Genomic DNA, 21,405 nt, shown 5'->3' with positions numbered 1-21,405 from the left:
TAAGAAGAGAGATTCAGTAAAGACAGAAAGTTGAATGAATAGAATAGAAAAATAGAAAGGACAAAAAAATCCAAATGTTACTTTGACAAGATTATGAATGATACCAAAGACAAAACTGCAGACAAAGGAGAGATTCAAATAAAGAACAAGCAATCATCTAAAGAACCTGGCAAAAAAATCTGAAACCTAAAACAAATGGAATATTTCTAAGCAAATGATAAATTACCAACACTGCTTCAAGCAGCAGCAAACTTAAACAGGCAAATTATTATTATGGAAGAGATCGGAAAGGTGATAAAAGCACTACTACTACAAAAAGAACTAGGACCAGATAGGTTCAAAGTGGAGTTTTGTTTACTATCCTTCATTCTGATGTTACTTTACCTATAGAGTGCCAGAAGATAAGACTGAAAATTCCCCAATACATCAAATAAAACCAAAATGTTATATAACCTTGATCAAAAATGAATAAGTTTTGTTTTAAGTTTTTTCATTTATTTTGGGACAGAGAGTGACAGCAAGTGCATGCAAGCAGGAGAGGAGCATAGAGAAGGGGAGAGAGGGAATCCCAAGCAGGCTCCACACTGTTAGTGCAGTGTGAGACTAGGGGCTCCGTCCCATGAACCATGAGATCATAACCTGAGCTGAAATCAAGAGTTAGACGCTTGGGGCCCCAGGGTAGATCAGTCAGTTAAGAGTCCGACTTAGGCTCAGGTCACGATCTTATGCCTCGTGAGTCTGAGCCCTGTGTGGGGCTCTGTGCTGACACCATGGAGCCTGTACCCTGCCTCAGGTTCCGTCTCTCTCTCTTTGCCCCTCCCCCATTCACACTCTTATCTCTCTCAAAAATAAATAAATTTTTTAAAAAGAGAGAGAGAGACATTTAACGAACTGAGCCACTAAGGTAACCAAAAAAATGATCAAGAAACTTTTAAAAACGGGGGGTGCTTGGCTGGCTCAGTTGGCAGACCATGTGACTCTTGTCCTCGGGGTTGTGAATTCAAGCCTGACATTGGGTGCAGAGATTACTTAAAAAAATAAATAAATAAATAAAATCTAAATGTTTATTTACTTTTTGAGAGATAGAGTATGAGCAGGTGAGGGGCAGAGAAAGGGAGACACAGAATCCCAAGCAGGCTCCAGGCTTCATGCTGTCAGCACAGAGTCCAACTTAGGGCTCGAACTCTCAAACTGTGAGATTACAACCTGAACCAAAGTTGCACGCTTAACCGACTGAGCCACCCAGGCGCCTTCCAAAAAATAAAATCTTTAAAAAAATCAATCAATCAATAAAATGTTTTACAGTCAACAAAAACTATTCATTACGGAAAAACCAAAACAGTCTTTGAAAAAAATAGCTTGAAAGCTTATTTCCAGGAATAACCATAATTATCTAAGATATATGTATGTAACTTCACTTAACTGAGATATTGTGTAATGGTTTTTTAATTACTTTTTTGAGACAGAGTGTGTGAGTGAACGCGAGTGGGGGGCGGGCAGAGAGAGAATCCCAAGTAGGCTCTGCTCTGTCAGCAGAAAAGTCCAATGTGGGGCTCAACCTCATGAACCCTGAGATCATGACCTGGGCCGAAATCAAGTCAGACACTTAAACCAACTGAACCACTTAGGCGCCCCTGAGATCATATTACAGTTAAAAAAACATTAAGAATATGAAGGGACAGAGCTTAACAGTTTTAAAAAATGATTAAATTCATGTCACGTACTTGAAAATCTAGATATCTGCATAGCTTCCATGTAATTTTCCAATTTTGGAAATCAGCATATTCAAGAGTGGTTAAGAGGACAACTCTGGAGCCAAACAGTATATTTGCATCCTGGCGGCACCATTATTAGATCTGTTATCTTGAGCAAGTTACTTACTGTTCTGGGCCCTCCTCATCTGTAAAATGGGAATACTAACAATACCTAGCAATATCTAAAGAAGTTAATAGTCATAAAGCACTGACTACTGTACCAGCACTGGAGAGATGGTAGTTGGCATTACTGTTAAAACTGAATATAAGAGAATGCTCATATAAAAAAGGCCTCTAAACAATCTGGTTACCAGAGGGGAGAGGATGAAGGGGGATAAAACAGGTGAAGGGGATGAAGTGGTACAACTTCCAGTTACAAAATAAACAAGTCATGAAGATGAAAAGTATAGCAAAAGGAATATAGTCCAATAACATTATAATAACATATGGGGACAAAGCACTGGGCTGTACACCTAAATCCCTGGGTTGTACACCTAAAACTAGTATGTCCATCATACTTTAACAATAAATATTTGACCAGTTTGGGTCAAGATTAAAATGTCTGTTGGACAACTACATGGAGATACTACTGAGTAGGCAGTTATTTATATGTACCTGGAGTTCAGGAAGAAAGCCTAAATTACAGATATAAATGTGAAAATCACAACACATACATGGTATTTAAAACCATGAGCCAGATCGGATGACTAAGAAAGTGAAGTATAAGAAAGTGAAATAAACATTAAAGAAGAAAAAGCTCAGACTAAACTCTGAGGCACTTCAGCAGGAAGATCTCAAAATTTATGACTCAGACAAATCCAATTTTACTACTAGAAAAACAACTCAAAAGTATATTTACTATATTCAAGGTACGGCTACTGATCATAGTTATATGTGAAAGGTGAAAGATAGTATTTTTCAACTTACTAAGTAAAAAGATCTGTAATTATATATGAACACTCGCTGGACAAGCTGTAATAATATTATATATACTAGAAAGACACATGCATTGTTTTTACCTAGTGAGCAGTTACTTTGCATCCTTCCATCCGTTGAACAACGTAACATGGTGCCAACCACACGGCCTCCCACAACAATGACACGCACATCCCGTCCATGAGACTCTTTAACGTACTTCTGGAACAGGTATGGAGCTTCATGGCGAATAAGATGGCTTAGATCAGCCAAATGGTGCTTATCTCGAGCCAAGAAAACAGCTTTGCCTATGATTGAAAAAAGAATAAAAAACACATGTAAGTCATTAAACTGCGAGCAGTTGATATGTATTACCTGCATCTTCTTGGGTCCCAACCTGCTCTTTCAGAATCTATTAATTTTTAACCAAAGTAACAGTTATGGTAGTTATAGAAACAATGCAAAAATGTATTTAAGATAAAGTTAATAATCTCCTACCACTCCCTTAATTCCTACAGTAACCTAGAATTTATTTCAGTAGATGTTGTGAAGTAGAGGTCCAAGGTTTATATTCCTCCATGTGAGCCAATAATGCCAGCCTCGTTTATTACCAAAACATTTCCTTCTGAGAAAAACCATGTTTTATAGGGATATCTGGGTGGCTCAGTTGGTTAAGTGTCAACTCTTGGTTTCAGCTCATGTCATGATCTCACAGTTCATGGGTTTGAGCCCCACATCAGGCTCTGTGCTGACAGTGCAGAGCCCTGCTTGGGATTCTCTCTCTCCCTGCCCCTCCCCTGCTCTGTCTCTCTCTCTCTGAAAATAAATAAACAAAAAAAAAAATTTAAAAGACCATGTCTTATATATTATTACACAATATATACAAAATTTGCATAGGGTAAAAGAGCAGTATGTTACTATATACCTAGTTTTATTTCCAAGTTCACTAGTCCATTCCACTGCTCTATTTGTCAATTTTTATGTCAAAGGAAGTGGCTATTTATTTAATTTTTTTAATGTTTATTTTTGAGAGAGAGACAGAGTGAGAACAGGGAAGGGGCAGTGAGAGAGAGGGAGAGAAACAGAATCAAAAGCAGGCTCCAGGCTCCGAGACGTCAGCACACAGCCCAATACGGGGCTCAAACTCACAAACTGTGAGATCATGACCTGAGTCAAAGTTGATCACATAACTGAGCCAGCAAGGCGCCCCAAAGAGCTATACATTTCAACTGATAAGGCTATTGTCTAGTCAATAACCGTGAGGAAATACAAAGCAAATAATAAGAGCATTGATCAGATTAAGAAAAAATCTATTTTGTATCATCACCCTTATTAATTCTCAAGAGTAATTTCAAAATGATGTGCCATAGTGACAACTCATACGCACCTCTATGACCCCGCGTATTCTTCACTACCATTGGAAACTCCAGTACTTCTGCTTCATCGATCATTTTAGCAAAATTTTCATGACCACCTGGTTTGAGTAAAAAAGAAATTTAAGAAGAATAGTAACAGAGGTGTTTTGTGGTGTTATCTATGCTAAAGTCAGCAACACAGGAGATAGAAGGTAAGAACCTGATGGCTACATTTTGTTTTTCTTAGAGAAAGTAATAAATAAAAGTTGAAAATACAGTTAAACATCAGTTTAAAACAACACCTTTTAAAATGGATGAAAGTTATCTTAAATTATAAATATTCTAATATCTAACTTAAGGAAATTATCTTTCAGTTAAAACAAAATTTCCTAGTTCTATACAATTTTTCATATTTTTATCCTTTAATCTTCCACTACACAAATAACAAAACCACCAAGACCTACTTTAGTGTATTTAAATTCCAGTTTTAATCTAAAGATTAAAGAATCTCAATCTAAAGATTAAGAAACAGAAGAATGAGTCTGTTTAGAAGACTCACTCAAGGATGAAAAGATGCTACGTGTGTTCTATCCCTCTCAAACACACAAATTAATGTTTCATATCTCCATTATGAATCAGAGTTCTTTGTATACTACGGCAGACAGTACCCATGAGTTAAGTTTTCTTCTGTTTTTACTGCCCAGGAACAAATGATACAGTAGCAAAATCAGAGCAAAAATGAATTGTGGTATCAGCCTGGTGACGTAAAAAAAATTAAACCAGGAAAAAGTTCATTAAGCAACTGCAGTAGCATACATGTGCAGCCTAGAGAAATTAAGATGATTCAGTCCCCAATTTTAAACTGTCAACATTAGAACATAGGTAGTATTTGGTAATTGGGCTAACACTTTTCTCCTTTCCATTCTCTTAAAATCAGAAGTGTAGACCCATGATATAAGCTATAATATAATATTCCAAAAGCATCTGACAGAATCCTCGAACTATTCATATTGTCTCTTCTTATGCAATTGCTAAAAACAGCAACTGTATCAACACATGTCATACAGACTTGGGGAGTTCCCTTCTTTAAAATACTAATGGTAGGAATAGGATAGGGATTTCTTTTTAAAGCTTCATTAACTCTCTAAGCACACTACTGGACATTTATTTGAAAAAATGTCTTTATGGAAAATTGCAATGATTTACAGCAAATTTGATCCTTTCTAATCTAAAAGAACTGGACAGGCAGGAAATACATTAGCATAATATTGTTTACAGCAGTGTTACTCAAAAGTGTTGTCCAAAAACCTGTGCCTGTTTATGACTTCTCTGCTACTGATATGTAACCACGTAAATACAAAAAGAGTAAACATTGGAAGCTTTTATAACAATCTGGCATTTCTCAAACGTTTTTTATCATATTTTGTAAGAGTATTGATACACAGTATACTGGTCTTTAAAGAAAAAAAAAGATCCTTTACTTTTACCATGGTTTTGGAAGCACTGGTTTTAAAGTATACCTATTACAGTGTCATTTCCTTAAAAAATAAGAGAAAAAACTTCAAAAAAAAATTATCATGAAAGTGCTAATAAGGATAAACAGATATTAAACAGAGATGTATTGAATATTACAGCCTGGAGACTATAGATGCTGGAGAGGATGTGGAGAAACGGGAACCCTCTTGCACTGTTGGTGGGAATGCAAATTGGTGCAGCCGCTGTGGAAAGCAGTGTGGAGGTTCCTCAGAAAATTAAAAATAGACCTACCCTATGACCCAGCAATAGCACTGCTAGGAATTTATCCAAGGGATACAGGAGTACTGATGCATAGGGGCACTTGTACCCCAATGTTCATAGCAGCACTCTCAACAATAGCCAAATTATGGAAAGAGCCTAAATGTCCATCAACTGATGAATGGATAAAGAAATTGTGGTATATATACACAATGGAATACTATGTGGCAATGAGAAAAAATGAAATATGGCCTTTTGTAGCAACGTGGATGGAACTGGAGAGTGTAATGCTAAGTGAAATAAGCCATACAGAGAAAGACAGATACCATATGGTTTCACTCTTATGTGGATCCTGAGAAACTTAACAGGAACCCATGGGGGAGGGGAAGGAAAAAAAAAAAAAAAAGAGGTTAGAGTGGGAGAGAGCCAAAGCATAAGAGACTGTTAAAAACTGAGAACAAACTGAGGGTTGATGGGGGGTGGGAGGGAGGGGAGGGTGGGTGATGGGTATTGAGGAGGGCACCTTTTGGGATGAGCACTGGGTGTTGTATGGAAACCAATTTGTCAATAAATTTCATATATATATAAAAAAAAAAAAAGAATATTACAGCCTATGAGATCTGGCCCACTGCCTTTTTTAAATAATAAAGTTTTATTGGAGGACAACAACAGTAATTTATTTAAGCATTATTAATAAAGCTCTCTGACTACAACAGCATTACTGAGAGCACAAGAGTGAACTTACAGCCTAGAAAGCCCAAAATAGCTAAATCCACTCTACCAATATCACGGAACTAAATCTTGACACATGATTCACAATGCTCCTGCCCAGTTTGTTAACACTGAAAATTACTTCTGTAAGAAGTTCTTCCATGTTCACAAATTTCCTTGTATCACATAACCCTCTTAATTTAGTATGCCTTTCAAAACCATCAGTGTTGTAAAACTTAGACTATAAATTCTTATTAGCGAACTTACCATAAGAGAAAGTATCTGGCAGAGGAACACCATGGCCCGCCAACTCTTGAAATGTCCAGAACTTATTAACACAGTTCAGGATGGCTTGAGGTCGGTTCATCAACCGGCATCCCATCTTCTCTAGATGGCGCAAAACAGTGATGTCACTATCACTCTGCACCCAAGGGGTTGGTACTCTCACTACCACCACCTGGGGGTAGGCAGTAATTAGTTCTCCATTGATCCGTAGACCTGAAATACACCCCAATGAAGCCAAAACCATTAAAGGGAATATACCAAAATATACTAGACCTGGGCTCACAAAACCAAATACACCATTTTCACCAGAACAGACAGACATTCTTCCTTAAATTATATTCCTTTATAAGAAAAAAGAAAATTTAATGAGAAGAATTTCTGCAGTGGTTAAATAAATTATGGTATGTGCCAATACAATGAAATACTACATAGCCTTTAAAAAAGAAATTCACAGAAGCACCTGGCTGGCTCAGTCAATAGAACATTCAACTCTTAATCTCAGGGTGGTAACTTCAAGCCCCATATTGGGTGTAGAGCTTACTTATTAATAAAAGTTAAGAAGAATGTCATAATCTCTATGTTCAAATGTAGAAAAAAATGTCTGGATACATAATGCTGAGTTTAAAAAAATCAAATCTGATGTATGGAATTGTTGAATCAATACACTGCACACCTGAAATTAATATAAAACTGTAACTAGAATAAATTACTGGAATTAGAATAAAATGAAAATAATTCTGTACCAATTATGTTCATTATGTGTTCATTTCAGATAAAGCAGGAAATAAGAAAGTTGCCTTCTTTTATGATTTTGCTTATATGTTTTTATGCCCAGGTGACGCATTTTATTAAACACCTGTTTACATTTATTTTTAAGAAAAACAAAAAACAAATCTGAAAAGGTTTGTATTTACATATGCATAGAAAACGTATGACCTGATAAATGATACAGGTAGCTTTCTCTAAGTGTGAGTGGGTGGCAGTGCAGGAGGACAAAGGTAGAATGGGAAACTTCACATTTTGCTCCATGCAATTCTCCATCTTCTTCGATTTTTTTTTAAGCGAGGACATTTATAATTAAAAAAAGATTTTAAAGAAAGTTTTGGGGCACCTGGCTAGCTCAGTTGGTACAGCATGTGACTCTCAATCTTGGGGTTGTGAGTTTAAGCTCCACATTGGGTATGGAATTTGCTTACATATAAGATCTGTAAAAAATAAATAAAATAAATAAAAGTTTTTTGGATGTTACCCAATACCATTCTATTTAAAGAGGTCCCAAATAATAAAGGAACAAAGTATCTATATGAGTTGTTCCTTAAAACCTATTTTCTTTGGGGTGCCTGGTTGGCTCAATCAGAAAAGCATGTGACTCTTTATCTAGTGGTTGTGAGTTTGAGCCCCACATTGGGTGTAGAGATTACTTAAATATAAAAAAAAAATCTTCAGGAAAAAAAAACCTGTTTTCATTTAAAAATAGCATATGCTCTTCAGGGGTGCCTCGGTGGTTCAGTTGGTAAAGTGTCCAACTTTAGCTCAGGTCATGATCTCGCAGTTTGTGAGTTCAAGCCCTGGACTGGGCTCTGTGCTGACAGCTCAGAGGCTGAACCCTGCTTTGAATTCTAGGTCTCTGTCTCTCTCTGCCATGCCCCAGCACATACATACTTTCTTTTTCTTTTCTTTCTCTCTCTTTCTTTCTTTCTTTCTTTTCTTTCTTTTCTTTCTTTCTCTCTCTCTCTCTCTTTCTTTCTTTCTTTCTTTCTTTCTTTCTTTCTTTCTTTCTTTCTTTCTTTCTTTCTTCTCTCTCTCTCTCTCTCTCTCTCTCAAAAATAAACATTGAGGAGCCTGGATGACTCAGTCGGTTAGTGTCCGACTTCGGCTCAGGTTATGATCTCACAGTTTGTGAGTTTGAGCCCCGCGTCAGACTCTGTGCTGACAGCTCAGAGCCTGGAGCCTGCTTCAGATGCTGTGTCTTCCCCTCCCTCACAAATGTCTGTCTCTCGATAATAAACATTAAAAAATTTTTTTAATAAAAAAATGAAATAAAAAACATTAAAAAATTAAAAATAAAAATAGTATATGCTTCTTTACGACAAAGACAAAAATATGTGATATATTCTGCTCCCATCCAACGTCCTAAGTACTCAGTGTTAATAATATATATTTCCCCCCCGCTAAGTACGGGAAAATATTTATATAATTTTTAGAAAAATTCGATTTTTAAAAAAAACTTAACAATTATATCTTATAGATACACCATATGAGCAATACCTTACTCAGACATTCATTCACTTAATAAATATTAAGCAATTAGTATGTGTCAGATTATTTTATAAAGAGCAGACTTGGATTGGCAAGTAAGGCAAATAAGGTCCTTACTCTTGAGAAGATTCCATTCTAGTAGGAGAGACACTTTCAAACATGGTGGAAGTTCTAATATAGGAGAGATCAGTGGGTAAGAGCTGAGTTAGGGCCTAAGACTTAGGAACGTGTGTGTTTCAAGAAAAGAATAATGACACTTCACATATAAGGGAGTGGGAGAAGTCACAGAGCAAAAGAGCAGTACAAACAATATGTGCTTCAACTGCAATTTGTATTGACAGAATGTAAAAGATAAGGTTGGTCATTTAAGGTGTCAAGCATGCAAAGCCACAAGTTTTTATTGATATATACTGGCATATAACACTATTAGTTTTAGGTGTACAACATAATGATTTAATATATGAAAAATACTGAGAGATGATCACTGCAATAATGTTAGTTAACATCACCTCACACTTATAGATTCTTTCTTGTGATGAGAACAGTTAAGATCTACTCTCTTAGCAAATTTCAAATATACAATACAGTATTGTTAGCCATAGTCACGATGATGTACATTACATCCCCAGGATTTATTTCTATAACTTGGAAGTCGGTACTTTTTGACCACCATCTCCCATTTCCCCAACAACCATCCCCCCAGATCTCTGGCACCCACCAAACTGTTCTGATTTGTAGCCAGGAGTTCAGACTTTTTTGATTCTACATATAAGTAAGATCATACAGTATCTGTCTTTCTGACTTATTTCTGTTAGCAGAACAGCCATAATATCCATCCATAATGTCACAAACAGCAGGATTTTCTTTTTTAATGGCTAAATAATATTCAAATGTATGTAAATATATATCACATTTTTTTTATTCATTCATCCATCAATGGACAATTAGGTTATTTCTGTGTCCTATCATAAATAACGCTGCAACGAAGCACTCAGATATATCTTTGAGCTGGTGATTTTGTTTTCTTCAGGCAAATACTCAAAACTGGAACTGCTGGATCCACAAATTCTGAGCTAAAGAGTTTATATCTGTTCTGATTAAGGAAACTGAGGGTATGTGCTGCCTGTTGACACTTCACACCATCCCTATCTTTTAATCCCTCCTGTATGGCAGGATCTAGAAGCATTTCCTATACTCCCTTACCAGCAGGATTCCATTTTGAGAATCTACCACCAAGAGACAGTTATATACAATTTTAAAGGTGAAAGAGATATAGAAGTCATTATTCTCCAGGGGCAGCTGCACATAGGTATGTGGTCACCAGCACATGTGAGGATTTGCCAGTTGCTTCAGGCACTCTCACAGTCATTCACCGTGCTGCTACATCTTGAGATCAGCACTCAATTTTCTGCAATCCCGCACTTTCTCATTTCTTAGGGTTTTGCAATGACTTGCCTCTACAGGCAAATCTAAACACCATTTTTTCTTCTTTTTAGTTGGAAGAAACCTACTGACCAGATTGGGGGTTAAAAGTTTTTAGACTAGGATATGGAGAATGAGGAAGTTGGAAAGCAAAGCCATTTTAGGGCAGAAGATGCTGAATTTGGATCTAGACAGAAAAGAATCTGGTGATAATATGAGGACATCAAAGCAGAACTATTCTGTAATAGCTGAACTATGGATTGAAACTATACATATACGTTATATATACACATAATTCATATTTGGAATATGGAGTGTGTGTACACATGTGCGTACTACTTACTTGTCTGTTTATTGGAATCTGCCCAAGACATAATAGCTAAAGAAACAGGGATATACAGACTGAAAAAATAAAAGGAAGAAACGGAGAAACCTAAGACCAAGATTTGATGGGTCCCAATAAGAGACAGAAAAGGAACTAAAAACCTGAGGAAAAAATCAGCCAAAAACTAGAAGAATCTAGTTTTAAGTAGTATTGCAAAAGAGAAGAATGGACAGTATTATCAGGAATGATCAAATTCATTAAATAAAACAGAAGTAACAAGAAGACTGAGTTTTGAGAAGTTTATTCAAGAAAGAGATACTGTCAATTGTCAAGAGAAAATTCAACCATTATTACCTTTTCTTTTCACTTCCCTAAACTGGAGACAGTTTTTGTACCTTTTAAGAAAGGTGATAAAGAAAGTAATGGAAATGTACCAATCTTAGTCCACATTACCAGTAGAAACTACCTATCCGTTGCCACTGGAAATGGGGGGTATGGGAGTACTTTCACCCAAAATGCAGTCAGATCTGCATACCATACTATATGGGTATTACTGAGGATGGGAAGAAATTCAATACCTCCTGAATGGAAACAAACACTTTGTTATTTTATACAAGCAGAGATGAACCAAGGCTAGAAAGAGGAGTAGGTACAGATGAATTTAAGCCCAGAAAAACAAAGCAACATCTCTCACAACTCTGCCTTAGTGTTACTGATCTTTTGGGCACTCTTACCAAATGCTATTATCTTTGATGTAGAGTTTATAAAACTGAAATAAGAAATGACTGCGCCTTAGATCCCTGTTATTCAGTACACACATGCAAATGAACGTGTACAGAATTTTCCCAATTCCACTACACTTGTAAAAACAGGTAGTCCAGTTGGATGTGCTACTACCACTCAGCTTTGTTTTCAACTCTACTTTCTCATATATATATTGTCTTTTTTACTTACCTTAAATCTAAACTTGTGAAACTGTTGATCTAATTATACTTTGTACTGGGATGAAGATTTCAAAACAAATATTATAGATATCACATTTCAGATTAACTATATATATGATCAAGCATTAACAACCAAAAGTAAATTAACCTCAGTATAGCAATAGGGTGTGGGAACAATTTTTGTTCCTATATTTTCAAGATAAATGCATTATGTAGAAACAAGTGTTGGTGAATATGGGGAGAAAAAGGAACCCTCCTGCACTGTTGGTGGGAACGCAGACTGGTGTAGTCACTGTGGAAACAGTATGGAGGTTCATCAAAAAATTAAAAAAGAACTACCATAGGATCCAGTAATTGCACTACTCAGTACTTACCCAAAACACACTAACTCAAAGGGATACATACATCCCTACATTTACTGCAGCATTATTTACAACAGCCAAACTATGTGGAAACGGCCAGTGTCCGTCAACTGATGAGTAAACAGAAAAGACATGGTATATACGCACAACAGATTATTCAGTCATAAAATAAAGAATGAAATCTTGCTATGGACGGAACTATAGAATATTACAGTAAGTGAAATAAATCAGAGAAAGATAATACCACATGATCCCACTCACATGTGAAATTTAAGAAACAAAACAAAGGAACAAAGGAAAAAAAGAAAGAGACAAACCAAACCTTCTGATGGTTACCAGAAGGGGGACAGGAGGGGAGGGAATGGGGAAAACAGGGCATGAGGATTAAAAAGTACACTTAACACGATGAAAACTAAAATGATTTAAAAAATGTATTACATATTAAAAGTCTGCTGCTGGTTTAAATCAGAGTGAGAAGGTGCTACAGGCTGATTATTATTCAAGTTGAGAGATTCTTTTGGGATATTAACACTCTCCTTGCCAATAATTAGTTGGAGAATCTCTCATGTAGCTCTAATGTAAATCTGTGATTTTGAAAGTAGAGTTTGGCTACACCCTTATTTGGATAAGTACTAGGTGAGGCACCTGGGTGGCTCAGTCAGTTAAGCATCCGACTCTTGATTTCGGCTCAGGTTATGATCTCACAGTTTGTGAGACAGAGTCCCACGTCAGGCTCTGTGCAGCCAGCATGAGGCCTGCTTGGGATTCTCTCTCCTCCTCTCTCTCTCGGCCCCTCCCCCACTCGTGTTCTCTCAAATGAGTAAATAAGCATTAAAAAGAAAAAGGAGGGGGGCGCCTAGGTGGCGCAGTCGGTTAAGCGTCCGACTTCAACCAGGTCACGATCTCGCGGTCCGTGAGTTCGAGCCCTGCGTCGGGCTCTGGGCTGATGGCTCAGAGCCTGGAGCATGTTTCCGATTCTGTGTCTCCCTCTCTCTCTGCCCCTCCCCCGTTCATGCTCTGTCTCTCTCTGTCCCAAAAAATAAATAAACGTTAAAAAAAAAAAGGAGGGGTGCACGGGTGGCTCAGTCAATTGAGCATCCAACTTCAGTTCAGGTCATGAATTCGCTCGTGAGTTCAAGCCCCACATCAGGCTCTGTGCTGACAGCTCAGAGCCTGGAGCCTGCTTCAAATTTTTTGTCTCCCTTTCTCTCTGCCCCTACCCTGCTCACGCTCTCTCTCTCTCTCTCTCTCTCTCTCTCTCTCTCAAAATAAACATTAAAATAAAACAATTTTTTTTAATAAAAAAAATAAGTACTAGTATTTTGGGGGCAAGAAAAAAAGAGTAAGTACTAGTGTTTTTGTACTCAGGAAACAAGAAACAGGCAACTGATAGGTTCCTTGCTAACTAGGATTAATTTTTTTCCATCTTTTAGTGTTCTAGAAGGATTCTTCAGGATTTCTGGGATTTTGAGCTTTAACCGAAAGTTTCAAGTAAAGGTACTTTTTGTGCACTACTAAAAACGCACACAATCTCTGTGCCAGAAATCAAGGAAGCACTCAAAGACTAAGGGAGGTATGTCACTAAAAACACAGGAGAGAGTCTAGGAGGGGTCCTGTTAGCCAAATTTCAGATGACTTGACCATTAAAAATAATAATTAATTGATAACACTGTGAATACAAAACAAGTTCATGAATTCGTAACAAATATAAGAATGGGCAAAAAAAAAAGTCTCATTTGCTATCACTGAAGGGACTACTACCCAATTCCTTATTCTAAAAACTAATAAATAATGAGAAAAATTACATTTATCCCAACTTTTCAATAGGAAGTATACTTTATCACTAGTAGGAAAAGCTTTTCTTTGAAGATGAATGTCAATTAACATAGAAGGAGTACAAAATTTGAAAAATAAACACTTTGTAAATCCCAATGAAATAAGTGAATGAGGCAAGAATCATTAAGATGCTAAAAGTATTAAGAAAGGTTGAAGGGATACTGGGGGGGGGGGGTTGCTGGGGTTTTTTTGGTGGGGGGAGAGATTTGTACAGTACCAAAATATAGATTTTAGAAAATTTAGATGTTCTAAACTGAGAGTAAAAATAGGTTTTTGTAACAGACCATATAGACACTACTTACCTAATGATCAAATTTAGCATCACTAATAGTGGCAAAGACTGTCATTTTGTGCCTCCTGGTTGAATGCACTATGAAGTATCTACCTTCGCCTAGGCAGTATTTTTTATTCAAAATGCATAACCTGTAACTAATCATGCTAAGTCACAGGAAGCTTCAGAAGGCAGATAACACAAGGAAACTCTTAGACAAGCCCAGAATATGAGACATTAAAGATAACTGTTCTGATTACTTCAAAAAGTTGATGTCACTGAAGAAATATGGAAACACTGTTAGAGTTAGAAAGACTAGGTAGACATTACATCCAATACCCTTCCATAAACCTTACAGAACCCGATGTGAAAAGAGTAACTGAAAGATCTCTCTCCCTCGCTCTCTGCCCCCCCCAACTCTCTCATTCTCTCAAAATACATGAACTTATAAGAGAATAACTAAAGGATATTTTAGAATCCACTGTGAAAATCTGATTCTAGAGTGTTTACTAGATGAATATTACAGGCTTATTCATTTCTAAGGTGTGCTAGTGGTATTAAATTATATAGGACAGTGTCATTATTTTTTGGCTACAGATACTGAAGTATTTAGGGGTAACAGTGACATGAAGACAGCTACTTGTTGTGAAAGTCTAATAACTCCCTCAAAAAGCTATATGTAATGTATATGATATTTATACATATTAGGAGAAAGCAAGTGAAAGAAAAGGTTACTAGTGAACACTCCATCTAGGCAGCAAGAATATAGCTGTTCATGATTCTATTGTGTACTTTCAACTTACTATGCACTGAAAATTTTAAATACAAAGCTTGGAGACACAGGCAGAAACCAAGAAATCTTATCAAATTCATCTGAAGAAAATTGGTGTTAGTCATTCCTATTTCAAAATCTCTGGGACTTGCTGCTTAGCTTTTCACTCTTATTTTTTTAACGGTCTCTCATCCATTCATTTCATCAATACCGAAAGCCCATTTACTGTTCAACTACCGTCCCACTTTCCTTGCCATTTATGTTCCAAATGTTATTACTGCAGTAAAATAATTTGTTAGTTCATCTTCAAAGGGGAGAAAAGGAAAGACTAAATAAAAGCTAGAATAACTTACTAAAGGTATTCAGAGCCATATCTAGGACCAGAAATCGAGCACATTTTTTTCTCTGAGTTCTAGCTAAAAAAAAAAAAAAAAAAAAAAAGCAAGGTGGCAGTGTAAGAGATGAACTGAGCTCCACACTCCCAGATGAATTCAAGTAACAAAATTTAGTTGTTTTAGGTCAATATTCCACAAAACCGATTCATTACCTAACCGATAAAACTATTCTTCACCAAAAAATGGTATTTCCCACAGTGCAAAATCTCCAGAGTCGTATCACCAAAAACAGACCACATAATTCTGAACATTTTAAGATACTCATGTTATTATACAGCTATTTCCCAATTAATCTATTCTAGAGCAATAACCAATAAAAGTTTCAGTAAGGGGGATCAGGTTACACAGAATTAATGTCTACCATAATAGGCATAAAACTTGCATAAATGCAAACTGCAAATCTGTCTTCACATATATCTAAAACAGCAGAAATGTCTTTTTTTTTTTTTTTTTTTAATTACTGGTTTCTATCCCCCTCACATCCCTACCAGGTTCCAAACTAATCAAAATGAAGTAGGAAAAGTAATTACCTATTTTGAAAAGAACCACTGGACAATGGATATGAATAGTGCCAAAGGTCAGATAATTCCCAAAAAAAGTAATACAAAACACGAAAAAGTCTTTATTAAGGGTGGGTAAGAATTCAAACAGCTATTAACCAAACACCAAAAACAAGTATACTATTAAGAATCCATTCTTGAGCTGCCTGGGTGGCTCAGTCAGTTAAGTGGTTCTTGATTTCAGCTCAGGTCATGATCTCACAGCTGTGAGATGGAGCTCTGCACTGGGCATGGAGGCTCCTTAAGATTCTCTCTCCCCCTTTCCCTCTGCCCCTCACCGGGAGCTCGCTCTCTCCTTTTCTCCCTCTTTCAAAAAAAGGAAGAATCCATTCTTATGCCATCTATAAGATGCCTTTCCTATCTGGTTAGTTGCTTCTTAAAGAGATCTGTTGTTTCCTATCAAAACATCTTTTGTTAACCCCCTCGGCTGTCCTTTTTCCCTCCAATTTGTTTCCAAGTCTTATCTAGCTAGTAATCCCAGGTAGAGACAAAATGTTTTTCTTCAAAGAAGGTAAGCCCTTTTGTGAATGAGGCACCAATAAAACTCCTTTCCAGATCCCTCATCAGTGGCACAAAAAGAAGCAAAAGGAAGACTACTGAACAGTGCGCTTCAATATCACTGAGTACTGCCGCACTGCAGCATTACAGTCATGCATTAAAAAAAAAAAAAAAAAAAAAAAGTTGGGTCAACTGTTTGTTTGGTGGGGTTTTTTTGGTTTAAATAAACTAAGGAAAAGTTTTAAAAAGGAGAAAAGAAAAAGGGAAACTGAAAGGCAAACAAGCAATCAGACAATCACTGTCCATTTTATTTATTTTTAAAGTTTATTTATTTTGAGAGAGAGAGTGAGTGCAGGGGAGGGGCAGAGAGAGAAGGAGAGAGAATCCCAAGCAGGCTATGTGCTGTCAGCATGGAGCCCAACTTGGGGCTCAATCCTAAGAACCACAAGATCATTACCTAAGCCAATCAAGAGTCAGACCCTTAACCAACCGAGCCACCCAGGAGCCCCTTTCCATTTTAAAAGCATCTTTATTGAAGGTAGTGACTCGCTAGGATCTTTTTCAAGTACCTTTAACAAATAAGGAATCTGAGGTCAAGATGACCAACTGTATCCCAAAAACTGGCAGAAAGAGGCAAGACACATCAACATCAAGAGGCAAGAAATGTGATGTCACTATCTAAAACAATTCATCACTTGAGGTGCCTGGGTGGCTCAGTCAGTTAAGTGTCTGATTTTGGTTCAGGTGATGATCTCATCACTGTAAGTCTGACCCTGCATCCGGCTCTGGGCTGACAGCCCAGAGATCAGAGCCTGCTTCAGATTCTGTGCCTCCCTCTCTCTTTGCCCCTCCCCTACTCACGGTCTGCCTCTCGCTCTCAAAAGTAAACATTAAAATTTTTTTTTAAAAAATTACTCATCTCCTTAAATTTTATAAATGCAAACATTCAAGAATGTTTCAGTACATTCTTTATAGTGCTTCCACAGATAGTTTTTAAAAAATTATCTTAGAAAAAAAAAATAAAAAAATAAAAAAATAAAAAAATAAAAAATTATCTTAGGAGAATATTTCCTGAAATTGATAAACAAAAAGACAAAAAATACCTTTAAGGGACTCTTCCATTTATCCATTCCTTCTTTTATTCATTCAAAAACACTTGCTGAGTACCCACTTTAAGATATTCTGAGCCTTGGGATAAAATCCTAGCCCCACTTGAGAGGTTTTAAGAAGAATGACAGGGAAGAAAATGCACGTAAAGTACTTAATAAATTATTGGCATATACTAAGTGCTTAATTATTGTTAGTGACTATCAATTACTCTGAGTTTACAATGGTGAGGAGGATAGGTTGACAGCACAAATGGTAACTTTTAATAGCAATAAAACTTAGGAACCTGTTTCTTTATCCCCTTTTGTCCTCAACTGCAATCAAACTGATCTGATTTATTTAATATTTGATGCATAAGAACTCACTATTAAAAACAAGAAGATATACTTAAATTTTGCTAATTTAGCACAAAACCTTCCTTTTATGAAGTTTTTTCCTTACTGTTATCCTAATATGACTGAAAAATTAAAAACTAAAATACTATATCTAACCTAATTATTATATTTTGCTCTTCCACAAAATAGCAATCTTTCCTGAAATGGTAAAGAAAACCTATACAAAAGATAAGTGGGGAAATATATAATTGAAGTCGCTATTAGTGAAGCCAGCCACAAAAAATTTACTGGGGTCTTCCAGCAACAGACTGCTGTAGAAGAGAGGGGGAGAGGCAACAAAGCTTGTGATATACACAAAGCTTAAGTATCAAGCCCCCTCTGTCCACTCTAAAAGGGGCAAAATTTTTTTAACAGTGGCTCCAGGTTAAAGATATATACTTGTATCAATCTGTGCTACCAAGTTTTGGTAATCAACAGTAGCTTACACAACTAATGATAACTAGAACTTTCTGAATACAGCTAAAGTAAAAATGAAACATAAAAATATACTCACATATTTATATCATTTTAAATAAATATAAATTAAAGGCTATGGAATAATTAGTAACAAACAGAAGAGATGTTCCAGTTGGACTGTTTTCGTTGGGATGTATGTTGTATGTATACCTATACAGCCCAGAGTCTCTGATGAACTTACACAGTTTCGAAAAAATGTTTGATAAACTGTGATTTTTGTTGATTTATCTCAATAAAAGCCTACTGGAACTCCAAAAACAAACAAACAAGCAAAACAAAAAACACAAAGGGAGGGGAACTATATCAAAATCTTTGAATACTGAATGTTCCAATAAACTATAGGGAATGTAAGAGATTAAGGTTTTTCCCTCAAATGTTTCATTTGGACCCCAAACAGCAAAGGATAATGGTGAGAGGACAGCAAAGGCAAAAAGAGAAAGTGAGATCTACTGCAAGGTCTTCTCTGGCATGCATGTAACAAAACCCCACATCTGATTCAAACCTAGTTCTGCCACTTACCCACTGTGTAACCTCAGGCAAATTACTTCTCTGTGCCTCAGGTTCTTTATCTGTAAAACGGGGATAGTAAGAATAGTTCCTTTACAGAGCTGTGGTGAGGACTAATTTGGTTAACATTACTGAAAAAGTATCCGGCACATAATAGGCACTTAAAAACTCGTAATCACCACTGTCATTCATCATCCCCTCTTGCAGCTGGGAAACTGAGAGCTAGAGAAAGTAGAAAATAAATTTCATGAGAGTGGGATTCTGATCATCTTCTTTACAGCTGTATCCCGTAGCACTCTCTAGCATATAGTAAATGCTCAATTACTATTTACTGAAATTCAAACATCTCACAGTTTTTAAGGAGAAGTGGGGTTTAAGCCCAGGTCTGAGTCTGACTATACTGCCTAAAACAAAATTGTCCCAATAAATTGCTTTACAAAAACCAGCAAACTCAAACCAAAAACACCAAAGATAAATTAAATCATATTAATATCCACAAACCCAAAGTACAGGAAAAATGGGGCATGTGGGTGGCTCAGTCGGTTAAGGGCCTGACTTCGGTTAAGGTCATGATCTCACAGTCTGTAAGTTCGAGCCCCGCACTGGGCTCCTTGTTGACAGCTGAGCGCCTGGAACCTGCTTCAGATTCTGTGTCTCCCTCTCTCTCTGCCTCTCTACTGCTCATGCTCGCTCTCTCGGTCTCTCTTGCTCTCTCTCAAAAATAAACATTAAAAAAAATTCAAAGAAGGAAAAACTTTTAAGAGAGAAATGCAAGACAAGCCAAGCTAAAAGTTTGTCCCTAAAAAACTAATAAATTTGTTAAAACCCTGATGAGAATGATCTAGAGGAAAAAAAGAAATACAAATAAACAAAGGTGAGAATGAAAAGGGAGTTTCACCATATGTTACAGACACTGAAAAGATAATGAAAAAATTTTGTGAACAACACATCTGAAAAGTCAGATAAAATGTACAGGGGCGCCTGGGTGGCGCAGTCGGTTAAGCGTCCGACTTCAGCCAGGTCACGATCTCGCGGTCCGTGAGTTCGAGCCCCGCGTCAGGCTCTGGGCTGATGGCTCGGAGCCTGGAGCCTGTTTCAGATTCTGTGTCTCCCTCTCTCTCTGCCCCTCCCCTGTTCATGCTCTGTCTCTCTCTGTCCCAAAAATAAATAAACGTTGAAAAAAAAAAGAAAATTTAAAATGTACAAAAATTTCTGGAAAAATACAATTTACCAAAACTGCCATAAGAAGAAATACAGAATCACTAAAAACAATAAACCTTTAACTAAAACATTTCCACAAAGAAATCTTTAGGCATAAATACCTTTCAAAGGTGAATTCCATCATTTCAGGAAAAAATAAAATATTACTATGCTTTTGTCTTCCAGAAAACAGTGAGGAACAGTAACAACCAAAAAACACTCCTCAGCCCTTTTTATGAGGCCAAACACAAGTTAGCAGAAACTAACAATGACAAATTCACAACAGGAAAAGTTACAAGCCAATCTCATTCAAGAAGATAAATGTAAAAATCTGCAACAAAATATTAACAAATTAACCCACCAATTATAATAATAATAATCATAAGCAAGTTGGGTTTATTCTAAAATTTAAGTTGGTTAACTTGTAAAAACTAATCATGTAATCTGCTATTGGGTAAAAATAAGTATAACCACTAAATAGATGTATAAACACTAATAAAATTCAACAAGCATTCAGGATTTTAAAATATCTTTAGCATACTCGAAGAAGAAAATGTCCTTAATCTGATAAAGGCTATCTTAAAAATCCTACAGCCAATATCATTCTTAATGGCTTAATGAAAGCTTGAGATCAGGAATGAGACTAGAATGTTCACTATAACTATTTAATCCAACAATTGTCCAAAGGTCTTGTCCTGTGTTGTCAAGAAAAGTGAGATATTAAGGATTGGAAATGAAATATGAAATTGTTATTATTTGTAGATGATACAATTTTAGAAATAGGCAATCCAAAATAATCTATCTTAAATTGCTGAAAAAGTAAGTTATTTGACTGTCAGTATATTAAACTCAACCAGCAATGAGTCAGAAATTTAAAAAATTTAATTGTTATCATTTGCAATAGCAGCATAAACATAAAATTCATAAGAATAAAATACTAAAAGATGTGCGAGGCCTTGGGGGATAAAATTGCACAATATCATTAGAGAAATTAAAGACAGTGAGAGAATGAGCACATGCCAATATTCACATATCAGAAGGTTTAATGGTATGAATGTGTCATTTCTTCCCAAATTGATCTATAAATTCAATATAAATTCTAATCAAAATGCCAAGTGGTATTTCTGTGGAACTTGCCAAGCTGATTATAAAATTTATGAATAAATGCAAAAGAACATGAATAACTAGACATTCTTGAAGAAGAAGAGAAGACTTGCTCTACTGGATATCATGACACTGTAGTGATTAAGCCACTGTCATGCTGGTGAAAAGAATCACAATTAAGCAAAGGAGCAGAATAAACCCACTTATGTACAAATACTTGATTATAAAGGCAACACTG

The 21,405-nt window shown here is 36.4% G+C and overlaps 1 protein-coding gene across 1 annotated transcript in view; it reads right to left on the bottom strand.

Moving 5' to 3' along the window:
- The window catches only part of RIMKLB (ribosomal modification protein rimK like family member B), a 63,660-nt gene that overhangs the window by 5,935 nt on the left and 36,320 nt on the right, over nucleotides 1–21,405 (bottom strand). Inside the window, 3 exon segments of the mRNA XM_030321900.2 lie at nucleotides 2,774–2,977; nucleotides 4,057–4,143; nucleotides 6,737–6,967. Coding sequence (XP_030177760.1) covers nucleotides 2,774–2,977; nucleotides 4,057–4,143; nucleotides 6,737–6,967 — 522 coding nt within the window.

The sequence above is a fragment of the Lynx canadensis genome, chromosome B4 (genome assembly GCF_007474595.2).
Source record: "Lynx canadensis isolate LIC74 chromosome B4, mLynCan4.pri.v2, whole genome shotgun sequence".
Classification (NCBI taxonomy): Eukaryota; Metazoa; Chordata; class Mammalia; order Carnivora; family Felidae; genus Lynx; species Lynx canadensis.
This window is presented reverse-complemented; position numbering and strand designations above follow the sequence as displayed.